At 40.4% G+C, this 12,930-nt stretch overlaps 1 protein-coding gene across 1 annotated transcript in view; it reads left to right on the top strand.

Moving 5' to 3' along the window:
- Positions 1-12,930, top strand: part of LOC100769498 (zinc finger protein 791) — a 16,685-nt gene extending 3,755 nt beyond the window's left edge. Inside the window, exons 3-5 of the mRNA XM_027416950.2 lie at positions 7,654-7,780; positions 7,975-8,032; positions 10,592-12,930. Coding sequence (XP_027272751.1) covers positions 7,654-7,780; positions 7,975-8,032; positions 10,592-12,218 — 1,812 coding nt within the window. The 3' untranslated portion in view covers positions 12,219-12,930. The remainder of the gene's footprint in view (positions 1-7,653; positions 7,781-7,974; positions 8,033-10,591) is intronic.

Below are 12,930 nucleotides of genomic sequence, written 5' to 3'. Positions count from 1 at the left end.
GAGTGTGCCTGGGGACCCTGGAATCCTGGGTGGCGGGTGACTGAGAAATACTACTTCCGTGTATGGTGGAGCAGAAGGCTTACTGTAGGTGACAGAGAGAGTACAGCCAAGGGCATATGCGTGGTCCAGACTGAACTGGGCCATGTTAGGAGAGAGAGAGGGTGGGGGATAACAAGAGAGAGAGGAGAGCAGGGGATCAAGTGGCCAAAAGGCAAGATTTGTCTACTGGAGTAGACAGATTTGCTATGCTGTATAAAATCAGAGAAGCTGGAGTAAGGGAAGTCCAGCTGCTGAGTTGGAGAGTCTAGGATAGGGGGCAGGATATACCAGTCAGGAGGATTCTGTAACGGGTAGACTGGCAGCCAACATTTTCTTTATGTTAATAGACACCTCAGCCCTTTGTCCAGGGTTTGAGACCTAACACGGGGCTTGGGACACTAGCTGCTTTGGAGGTATGTGGTACCCGCACTTGAAGTTTCCCTTGGAGCTATGCAGTCCGGTGGAGGTGTGGTCAGACACAGCAATGCCTATGCGCATTTGCACTTGAAGTATGCCCCGCTGCAGCCCTGAGCCATGTGTTCTCCAATCTTACGCCCTGGTGAAGCTGCTTCTTTGCTATCCCCCACACTCTCGCTTGGGTCTTAGCCATGACCTTGCTGTGCTTGTGGGTTGGTGATGCTGAGTCCAGACTGTGCTTGGTAGTTGGCTTCAGTGGGCCCTACCTTTATAATGCATTTCTTACACTTATCTGTGTAGCTACTTGAATATTCGTTTTATTTTATATTTAATATATATTACCATTTCTCTATTTTGTTTTGCTTTTGGCAACACAGTTTCCATGTTTAACCCAGGAACTCCTGGTGTTCACCAGGCTAGCCTTGACCTCACAGATCCTCCTCATTTGCCTCATGTGTTCTGAGATAAAAGGCTTAACACCTCCATTCTGGATTATCTTTTTTCCCCTTTCTTCCTTCCTTCTTCCCTCCCTCCTACTCTCCCTCCCTCCCTCCCTCCTTCCCTCCTTCCCTCCTTCCTCCCTCCCTCCTTTCACTTAAGACAGGCTTACTTGTATAGCAGCAGGCTAGGCTGGAAATTACTTTATAAATAAACCTTGATACTCAAAACTTCTCCCATTGCCAAGCTTTTGTTTTCCTCTTCAGTCCTAAACTATGCTTACATATCACATGCATTCAACTAGCCCTGTGTCACTCCCATCTACTCACAGATCTCATGGACGCTTTCTTCTCCATGATTTCTATGTATACTCAGTCCAGTTTTGAAACCGATGGGTGAGAGATCAGAGATTGAAACCCTAAAAAGGAGAAACAGGCATCATTTGACTCTGTGTGTTTGGGTTACGTGGCTCAGCATAGTTACATTTCCAGTTACATCCATTTCCCTGAAAATTTCATTTTGGTTTTCTTCTTTGTTGAGTGGGATTCTAATGTATACATGTATCTTTAGCCAGTCTTCCTTTGATTCACAAGCTCCTGAATTATGACATGGAGACTTCTTATTAATTATGAAAGCTTTATCTTAGCTTAGGCTTGTTCCCAACTAGCTCTTAAAACTTAAAGTAACCTGTTTATATTAATCTATGTTCTTCAGCATGGCTTGTTACCTTTCTTCAGTACTTATACCGTTACATCTGACTGGTGAATCCCCTGAACCTCAGATTCTTCACAGAGGGTTTTTTTTGTTTTGTTTTGTTTTGTTTTTTTAATCATTTTTTTTGGTTTTTCAAGACAGGGTTTTTCTGTGGCTTTGGAGGCTGTCCTGGAACTCGCTCTTATAGACCAGGTTGGTCTCAAACTCACAGAAATCTGCCTGCCTTTGCCTCCTGAATGCTGGCATTAAAGGCATGGGCCACCAACGCCCATTATCTCTGCCAGGAAGTTCTACCTGTCTTCTTCTGCCTAGCAATTTGCCATTCAGCTCTTTATTAAACCAGTGTGAAGTGCCTTAGGCAGGTAAGGAAGAACAGAGACACAGCATCACAGTATGATCAGTTATGCCCCAGCACTTCTCCATTTTTGTCTAAAAAAACAAGAATAAAGAAAGGAAAAGTTTTTAACTCTTAACAGAGTTAAACTATATAAAATAAGAACAATTATCAGGTGAGATTGACATTCACAATGTCCAGTTTATTTTTATCTGGCAACTTTGGATAAAGTACTCTATTTTCTATCTGATCTTTGTTAGAATTTCTCTGTCTACAATTTTTCCTTGTATGTCCTATTTTACCACAGCTGAAACATCTATTCTCCTGACGCCTCCATGGACTTCTGGAGCGTGCTCTTCCTATGCGAGGCTCTAGGTCAAGGTGGCGATGAGCACTGGCCTCACGGTACCTGTGTGAGCCCCTGTAAGGTGCTCTTCCTTCCCAAGTCCTTCTGTTGCTATCTTTTCTAATCTCCTGTTGTTTGTTGAAACCTCTTGGGACAGCTTCTTCTGCCCAGATTCCAGCATCTTGTATGTTATAGTCAACATGGACAGTATGCAAAACCCATTCTTCTAGTGGAGCTGAGCTGATCTTTAGAGGCAAAAGTATTCTTTTGCACATTGGGTTTGCACTGTTATAAGCTAAACTATACACAATTGAATGTCTTATTGTTGGATCTGTTACCTGTTTGTCTACTGCTCTGGTCAATCTGTCTAAGAAGTCTTTAAATGGTTCTGTTTGTCCCTGTTCTATTTTTGTAAAAGCTTCTAGCTGTTTTCCTGATTCACCTAAATTATTTTCTATCATAACCTGTATTACAAACCTAAAAATAACTTTTTAGACCAAAAAAAACATTTTGATAGATAAACAACTTAAGCTTTTATGTCTCTCAACCTTTATAAACTTTACATCTCTTTTGTTAGTATCTTTTCTGATTGGGAATGCAGAAAACTGTAAAACTATAACTATCTACTCTTCAACCCCATCAGTGACCTGGAATGTATAAAATATTTTCTGAGTAAACAGGAAGTGCAGAGCAAGCAACTTCCACAACTATAGAAGTGATAGAAACAGGTCGATGCCTGCCTGGACAGTCACCCAAGGTTCCTCTGCCATGATGGGACATCTGTCTTCAGTCTATAGGCCTAAACTGTATGACAGACTATTCTGTGAAGCAGGAATTTTGAGGGACTAGACTACCTTGTCTTGCCAAAGTTCAGCAGTGGACTTTGTTTCCTGTTTGTCCTGTTTAGATAGCATGCTGTCAGTAATCGAGACAAGGAGAGTTTCTTTTCTGGTGGCTGGCTATATTTGCCACATTGAAAGCAAACTCCATATGGAGGTTCTTCAGTGCCCATCATCTTCTCTGAGTTATGTTGGTGCTTCCAGGAGCAGACATGTCTCACTATCATGAAAAGCCTTATGTTATTTGAAAATCTTAAATGTCATATTCTTTAGGTCTCTGAATTGTTTAAAGACCACTTATCTGTCTAAAATGCATTTCTGTCTAACCTTGAAAACGTACATAACATGTCAAGTTTGATTTTTTTTTTTTTTTTTTTTTTTTTTTTTTTTTTTTGGTTTTTCGAGACAGGGTTTCTCTGTGGCTTTGGAGGCTATCCTGGAACTAGCTCTTGTAGACCAGGCTGGTCTCGAACTCACAGAGATCCGCCTGCCTCTGCCTCCCGAGTGCTGGGATTAAAGGCATGCGCCACCAATGCCTGGCTGACAAGTTTGATTGTTATAGGTAAATAGCTACTACCCTATATTTCTTAGTTATCCTAAACAGTTTGTAATAATAGCTTCCAAGGACTAGAATTTTACGTTACATTTTAAAGTGAGTTACGTAGGTACAATACCTTTAACAAGAGTAGAAATATATATATAGTGTTATAATAAAATAACCTTGAATTTGAATCAATATACAAAACTCTGCTCCAGAGCTACACAGAGAAACCCTGTCTTGAAAAACAAAACAAAAAACAAACCAAAAAAGTCTGTACTAGTGTAAAATATTTGAGACTAGAAGTTGCTTTTTATCTTAAAGGTAGATTCAATAATCTACCCTTTTATCCTATGTCCTCCATTCCTATTGATTTCACTAGATAGGAGAGAAAGAAGAATAGAAGAAAGAAAAAAAAATCTCTTAATATTACCTCCTTTGTTTAGTTTCATCCCTGATTATGGCCAATAACAACTTTCAACTAACATTCCTAAACAAAGTCAAACATCCTTAGCCTCCAAATGACCAAAACCACCAATTACACCTCTTGAGAATGTGGGTGTAATGTCCTTAAAATTACATACTATTATCTGGAGGCTATGGCATCTTTAGGGGACACTGAGAAAAATGGGATAATGGTTACATCCTTGGCGAGCTAGCTGTATTTCTCTCTCTCTCTCTCTCTCTCTCTCTCTCTCTGTGTGTGTGTGTGTGTGTGTGTGTGTGTGTGTGTGTGTGTGTGTGTGTGTGTGTGTTGAGAAAGTACTGTGCTTAACTGAAGTCCTGACTGGAGTAGTCTGTGAGGCTAGACATTCTCAGCTAACTGCTTTGAAGTTGTTCTGGGTGCAGATTTTTGAGAGAACTGCAATGGAGTCATTTTTGTGAGGCTGGATCACCTGGGATGCTTGTCTTCATTGATGTCTGGTCCTTTTATTCTAAAAACGTAAACTTTTAAATGTAATGTAAAGATATGCATTAACACAATTATAGAATGTGTGGTGTGCACAAATCAGCTAAAGATGGTTTTCTATGTTTGAGAAGGTAAAAGAGATCTGTCAATTTTATTATTATTATTATTATTTTATATTTTTTTAGTTTTACGAGAAAGATTTCGCTATGTAGGCTGTCCTGGAACTCACTCTGTTGACTATGCTGGCCTTGGATTCACCAACATCCACCCACCTCTGCCTCCTGAGTACTGGAATTAAAGGCAACAGCCACCATTACCCAGCTACTTTATTTTTTTAATTTTATTTAATTAACATTTTTTTCATTCATTTTACCTACTGATCACAGTTTTCCCTCCCTCCTTCCCTCCATTCCCTCCCCCCACCTCCCATCTACCCCCTCCTATCCACTCCTCCATCTCCATTCAGAAAGAGGCTGCCCTCCCATGAGCTTGAACAAAGCATGGCACATCAAGTTGAGGCAGGACTCAGCTCCTCCCCTTGCATCAAGGTTGGGCATGGTAATCCAGCATGGGGAACAGGTTCCCAAAAGCCAGCTAAGCAGGTCCTGATCTCACTGCTAGGGGCCTAGGTAGTAGCACATACCCTGAATCACAGCACTTGGGAGGCAGAGGCAGGCGGATCTCTGTGAGCTCGAGACCAGCCTCATCTACAAGAGCTAGTTCCAGGACAGTCTCCAAAGCCACAGAGAAACCTGTCTCGAACCACCCTCTCACCCCCCAAAAATTAAAGTTGGTAAAGCATTATATAGGTTCCAAACACCCTGTGTTTGATATTTCCCATCGTTATGTGGCTCATTCTTTTTATGTTACTTTGCTATCTCTTTAAGGCTTCCTTTTATTTTCAAACTATTTATTTATTGGAGCTCTATACCCATTTTCTTTTCTTTCTTCAGCGCATAAGTACATTTTCAAGCATATGTACCTGTTCAGAGGTTTTCTCAGTCTGGACATGGCTTTTTGTGCATCTGCTGTGTAAGCCAAACCTTAAAGGGCCCAGGCCGCCTGCCATGACTGACCCACCAGGAACTCGTGGTTGCATGCAGCAACCATGTACAAGCTTGCAAGATAGACTGCAGTGTTCACGCACTATGGCTCCAGGAATATACTCCTTTTGCTCTTGTATGAGAGCTGAGCCTCTCACCAGCTGCACCTACTGGTCCCAACTCTGGGAAGTTGCCGAGCCCATGCTATGGCAGGTATTCCTACCTAGTGTCCTGCTGACCAGCGCATCCGACAGTTCATAGTCCCCAGTCAAGTGCTCGACTGCACAGCAGGGCCTCAAATGAGCTGTTCCTCTGTGTGTCATGAGCACGGGGACTGCCTGAGTAAATAGGGTTGCTAGGAAACTGCATTTGACTCTGTTTCCAGAACTCTGTTCAGCTTTCTCAGGCCCTCGGTTTGGATATACATGTCTCCACATTGGGCCCAATTCTTTGAAGAGTAAATTGTAAAAACATTAAAAGAAAAATTCTTGTTGAACGTTCCTTTGAGAACAGTTTGCCTTATTGCACATGTACCTCAAAGGGCTTCATTTCCACTCAGCCACTTTCCCATATGTCCCATATGTTTTCCAAAAGGTATTTGAATACAATAAGGAGTTACTAAGGCAGAACTAAAAGAACTAATTTACTGCTATTTTTAAAGCATAGATATATATAACACACTAAAGGTAATCTTTCTAAGAATAATACCCACAGGTTCCTAAGTTCATTGTTCAGAGGCGTCTGTCTGCAGAGACCATACCAAGTAGTTTTCCAGGTTGCTGAGTTTTCCCTGTGTTGCCTGCTTCACCCGTGTCCCAATGCTTAGTATTAATCTTGTTATCACTTCCAGCAGCCCTCCTTGTTTAAAATTTCAAATTGCTTACAATTTTTTCTTCTACCAAGTACTCAACAATCTTTACTTTCAAGTTCATTCCAAGTGCAGAAGAATGAAGTTATATTTTTGAATCTAACAGTACAGGAATAGCCCTTACTCTAGTTCCTGACTAAATCCTTGCTCCCTCGTGAACCTTCCTGATACATGTCTTCTCTGTAGGCATTTATCCTTTGCGGTTTTGTCTTTTAAATGTCTACATAAATGATTCATTCAGCTTTGCATTCAGTGTGTTCTAGATTTTTATATTTTCTAAAGAGAATTTTTTGCCAATTTTTCCACGTTCTTTCCAAAACATGTTCAAAATTCCAGCAGAGGATCTGGTTAGTTTTACTTACAACAAAGGTTCAACTTTTTAAAAAATCTAATTCTTGTATTAAGCTTCTCATCTGGCTGTCATAAATTACTCTGAGTGATGTGACTTAAAGCAGAAAGAATTTATTTCATCTCACAATTGAAGGGTACTGTCCATTAAATGCACAACTGTGAAAGGCTGGTCAGATCACACACAGTCAGAAACAGAGTGATGTGTTGTTGTCTGTATCTCAGCTCCCTCCTTCCACTAATGTAGTCCCTATACACTTCACAAAGTGCTCATCTCAAGTGTGTGTGGATGTGTGTTGTTTTGGTTGTGACTTGCCCCATAGGCTCATGATTTTAGAAGTTTAGTTCCCAGTTAGTGGAACTCATTGAAAAGTATTAGATGTGGCCTTGGTGTAGGAGGTGTGTCACTGGGGCTGATCTTTGAGGTTTGAAAAGCTTATTCCTGGCACTGTGTCCATCTTTTTGTCTGCTGCTTTTGTCAGGAGTAAAGCATACAGCTACTGCTCCATGCCTGTCTGCTTCCCGTCATTATAATCATTGACTAATCCTCTACAAGTGCAAAACAAGCCCTGGTTAGATGCTTTCTTTTGTAATCGCTGCCTTGGTCATGAACTCTCATCTCAGCAGTAGAATAGTAACTGAGACTGGCCATCTGGCTTTCTTATAATAAGAACTCAAGATAGCATCCTGCAGATTTGGGGATTAACCTTTGTCTGCATAATCACTTAGAAGTGTATTCAGAATCTTTGGTCCTAGATGATTCTGTATATCATCAGCCTGTCATTTAAAGATAACCATATAATATGTGCACTGTTTTAGGAGCCAGTGACCTTTGAGGATGTGGCTGTGAACTTCACCTCAGGAGAGTGGGCTTTGTTAGATTCCAGTCAAAAGAAGCTCTACAGAGATGTAATGAAGGAGACATTTTTGAACCTTATGTCCATAGGTAAAAAACACAACCTGTTCCCATTGCTTATTCAGAGAACAACTGTTTTCTGTTTATGTGTGCAGTGGTGTGATTTGAATTCTTGAATGGAATGTGGTGAATTTAGAGAGCATACCCATGTCATAAGATTGAGATTGTAATAATTTTTTTTAACCTTAAAGATGTTATAATGAATTCTTTGGGTTTACTTCTAGAAAAAGGACTAGAACAAAATATTGAAGAGCACTACAAAGATTTCTGCAGAAATCTGAGGTAATTATATTCAAAGAAAGCAATTTCTATGAAACATTTAAGATTGAGAGGTCAACTGAGAAGCTAGTAAATGGTCTAAATCTATCTAACTGCAACTTGAATCTAACTACAAATTCCTGGAACAAAGAGAGCATTGAATAATTGTTTGGTATTTGTGTAATCATCCATGTAGTCTATGAATATCACCAGCATGTGATGGAACTTTTAATTTCCGACAGAGCTTTTCTAGTGCTTTGCTACACAAAACCATCCCTTCATATTTAAAATTACTTAGTATGTTTCTAGATACTCTTCTGAGCATTTGCATGTAAGGGCTGTGTTTGTTCCCTTTCTTTTGCTGTGAGAGAAAGCAACTCAGATGGAGCTCGTTTTTACTTACACTTCCTTGTCACATTCCTATCAGAAAGGGAAGCAGGGCAGGAACACCAGCCTGGTAGTAACTGAGGCAGAGGTGATGGAGAAATGCTGTTTACCTGTGTATTCCTTGCCTTTACTCAACAACCTTCCTTCTTCAACCCTGTCCCACCTCTCTAGGGGATAACACTCATAGTAATCAGGAAATTTCTACACACACATATCTAAATGTCAGTCTGGTAGAACTATTTTCTCCTTTGCTATTCCTTCTTCTAAGATGTGAGAACTTGCTTGAGTCAAGTTGATGAAAACTAACCCAAAACACTTGACCTCTTGTCAATAATACACATAAATCCCACACTATTAATCCAGAACTTTTCATGGCTTGTTTCTCCCTAAATACTTTTTTTTTTTTTTTTTTGGTTTTGATTTTGGTTTTTCGAGACAGGGTTTCTCTGTGTGACGGGTCTGGCTGTCCTAGAACTAGTTCTGTAGACCAGACTGGCCTCGAACTCACAGATACCCACCTGCCCAAGTGCTGAGATTAAAGGTTAAAGGCTTGTGGCACCACCGCCCAGCAATCCCTAAATACTCTTAATCTCACAACATAAATTACAGAATAACATTAGAAAACATAGGTTTTTAATATAATGTTGTAGCTCCACTTTGTGGGGTGAGTTTGTGTTAACCTGTGTTCGTGTCTAAGATGGGGAATGTGGGTTGAGAAATTGTGGGTCAAGATACTAAGGAGAAGACAGAATAGAGTCTGGAGGGCAATCCAATTTATTCTTCGACATTCTTAAATACCCCAACCAAAAAGGGGAACATGGCAAAAGGCTTCTTGATCAAGATACAAGGAAGAAACAGACCTTCTTCCTTAATTCTCCAAACATTTGGTAACCACGCCGTAGACTACATTTCTCGTTATCTGGCCTTGAGGGTTAAAAATAACCACCCCTCAGAGCAAGTCTCTTGTTATTTAGATAAGACATCCACAACCAAGACCAAACATCCTACAGTAGCCACTCCTTAGACCTTTAGATCTTATGACTTTAACCTTGGAAGAGTAAGGATAGTTTTGAACTCTCTAACCTTAAGCCAAGATGAAGCAGAGCCATCTTTCTGGGCCCCACCAATATAAAATCTCATAGGAACTCCCCCAGTCGAACCTTTGAGATACCTTCCACCATCCCTAAAAATGTACAAGTCAGACTTCCATCATTTACATGATTGTCAGCATTCCTATCCTTTGAGCTCCTCGGACAGTTCATTATCCTTTGAGACTCAGACATGTTCTAAGTTTCCAGACATTTTCACAGTCCTCATAAAAATCACAGGGTCGGCTCTGTCGCTGTAATACCCCATGAACTTGGTAACCAACTTCTGGGTGAGAGTGCATTCCATTCCTGTGATAATCACCATAATCAAAGTCATCTTTGAGTACAGTGACATTTATTTTGGCTTATACTTCCGTGTTGCAGTCCAGCAAGGAAAGTTAGGCCAGGGGCTCAGAATAGGTAGGAACCTGGAGGCTGGAATTGAACTGGAAACCAAGGAGGAATGCTGCTTATTAGCTTGCTCTTCATGGATTACTGATGTACCCTTCTTATAAAACTCATACCCACCTGTCCAGGGACAGACCTCCCACGATGGGCTAAGCCCTCCCTCATGAATCAGGAATGAGAAAGTTCTCCCTAAGATTTCTTTACAGGCCAGTGTTTTTTGAGTAATTATCTCAATTGAAGGTCCCTATGCTTTGATGACCCTAGATGTATGCTGGTCATAAAATTCTGGTCTACTGAAAGAGTAAGAATTGTTCTTAACATCCAAGACTGTGATACAGTTCCTTCATAATTTGTTTGGTTGGTTGGTTTTTGCATTTTGGTTTTGGTTTTTTGAGACAGGGTTTCTCTTTGTAGCCCTAGCTATACTGGAATTAGCTCTGTAGGCCAGGTTGGCACTGAACTCACGGAGATCTGCCTGCCTCTCCCAAGTGTTGGGACTAAAGGCATGTACCACCATCCTGCTGCCTTCATAGTTCTTAATGAAGCATAGTCAAAAATCTTAATTCTGTCCATATGACCGGGTTTTACAATTGGTTACATTGTCCTCAACATTGGAGGGACCTCTCTAATAGTAAAACTATAATGAACCACATGAACTAGGTTCCCTTGTTTACAGTAATTGTCTTCTCATTTCTTGCAGAACTCAGTTGGTTGAGAAAGATGGGGGATATGAATATAATAGTCAGTGTGATGACAATCTTCAAACAATTTCAAAGAATATGGTTAATGAAGACATGCCTCCTGCAATAGGAAATGAAAGCAAGTTGCATGTAAGAAACATCATTGATCATTCATCCTCACTTGTGTATCTCAGAAACCAAACTAGAGGGAAACCATCACAATGTAAAGAAGCTTCTAGACATCAGAAACATTGGAAAAATGTCAGTCACTCTGAATCACTTCAGGTACATGAAACTTTTCCTAGAGAGAAATCTTATAAGAATCAGCAATGTAGGGAAGGCTCTAGGAGCCTCTCTTCTAATCAGCCTCACAAGAGAACACAATGTGGAGATAAGCTCAATGGGAAAATATTTAACAGACATACATATAGCTCAAAAGATGATGGAATCCATACAGAAGTGAAATCATTTGTTCATAACCACAATGAAGAAGCCTTCAATGATTCCAGTGACCTAATCATCCCTGAAAAAAGTCATATTGGAGAGAAAAAATACATTTGTAAGCAATGTGGGAAAACATTTAAATATGCTTCCTGTTTTGAGAAACATAAAATAACTCACACTGGAGAGAAACCTTATGCATGTAAGCACTGTGGAAAAACCTTCACCAGTTCTAGTTGGTGCAACACTCATGAGAGGGGTCATAATGGAGAAAAGCCTTACATGTGTAAGCACTGTGGCAAAACCTTCAGAAGTTCCAGTTATTGTAACATTCATGAAAGAATTCACACTGGAGAGAAACCTTATGCGTGTAAGCACTGTGGGAAAACCTTTGCCATTTTGAGGTCTCGTAACAGTCATGAGAAAAATCACACTGGAGAGAAGATGCATGCATGTAAGTGTTGTGGAAAAAACTTCAACAGTCCCACTTCTTGTAGCATTCATGAAAGAATTCACACTGGAGAGAAACCTTATACATGTAAGCACTGTGGCAAAACCTTTGCCAGTTTGACTGGGTGTATCACTCATGAAAGAAATCACACTGGAGAGAAGCCTTACACATGTAAGCATTGTGGGAAAGCCTTCAACAATTCTAGTTATCGTAATGTGCATGAAAGAATTCATACTGGAGAGAAACCTTATGCATGCAAGCACTGTGGCAAAACCTTTGTCATTTTGGGTTCTCTTATCACTCATGAAAGAAGTCACACTGGAGAGAAGCCTTTCACATGTCAGCATTGTGGAAAATCCTTCTCACAAGCCAGTTATCGGAACATTCATGAAAGAATTCACACTGGAGAGCAACCTTATGAATGTAAGTACTGTGGCAAAACTTTTGCCATTTCGAGTTCTCGTAATACTCATGAGAAAATTCACACCGGAGAGAAGCCTTATACATGTAAGCATTGTGGAAAAGCCTTCATCAGTTCTATTTGGTGTAATGCTCATGAAAGGAGTCACACTGGAGAGAAACCATATGCATGTAAGCACTGTGGGAAAATGTTTGCTATTTTGAGTTCACGTAATACTCATGAAAAACTTCACACTGGAGAGAAGCCGTATACATGTAAGCATTGTGGCAAAGCCTTCACGAGTTCTGGTTATCGTAACAAGCATGAAAGGGGTCACACTGGAGAGAAGCCTTAAACATGTTAACATTGTAGTGAAACCTTTGCCATTTCAGTTGGTGTGACACTCATGAAAGAATTTACACTGGAGAGAAGCCTTATGCATGTAAAATTTGTGGAAAATCCTTCATCAGTTCCTCTGACTGTAATACTCACGAAAGAATTCAGACTGGAGAGAAAGTCTTTCCATGTAATGTGTGTTGAAACTGGTCCTTCAGCCTTCTGATCATACCAGGCAAAAAAGAATTCACTCAAGAATGAAGACTTATGCACTTATGAAAAAGTTTTTTCTTGCTCTAGTTATTTTGACTTTCGTAAGAGGTGTCACTTTGAACAGTTGTTTTATATTTGTAAGTATGATGGAAAGCTCTTCTTGGTAATTAGATTTATGTGACTAGGCATTTTCTGGCTGTCATTTGTGTAGGCTGTCCCATGTGTCCCCCCCCCCAAAGTTTTACAGTTTCTCTCAGTCTGTTTTATTTGTGTTTATATATGCCCTTGCATATATGTGCCTGGGGTCAGAAGGGGGTGTGGGACGCCCCAGGAACTGGAGTTAGAAGCAGTTGTAAGCTGAGTGAGCTCAGTATTAGGATTCAAACTGCGGTACTCTGGAGGAGCAGTATGTGCTTTCAGCCCTTACACAATCTCATCAGCAGCTACATTCATGGAACTTCTGCAGTTTGTATTTCTCAATGTTCTTTAAGTAAAGAATTGGAGTTTTCTTTTTCAGA

This window comes from Cricetulus griseus, chromosome 5 (assembly GCF_003668045.3).
Source record: "Cricetulus griseus strain 17A/GY chromosome 5, alternate assembly CriGri-PICRH-1.0, whole genome shotgun sequence".
NCBI classification, from domain to species: Eukaryota; Metazoa; Chordata; class Mammalia; order Rodentia; family Cricetidae; genus Cricetulus; species Cricetulus griseus.
This window is presented reverse-complemented; position numbering and strand designations above follow the sequence as displayed.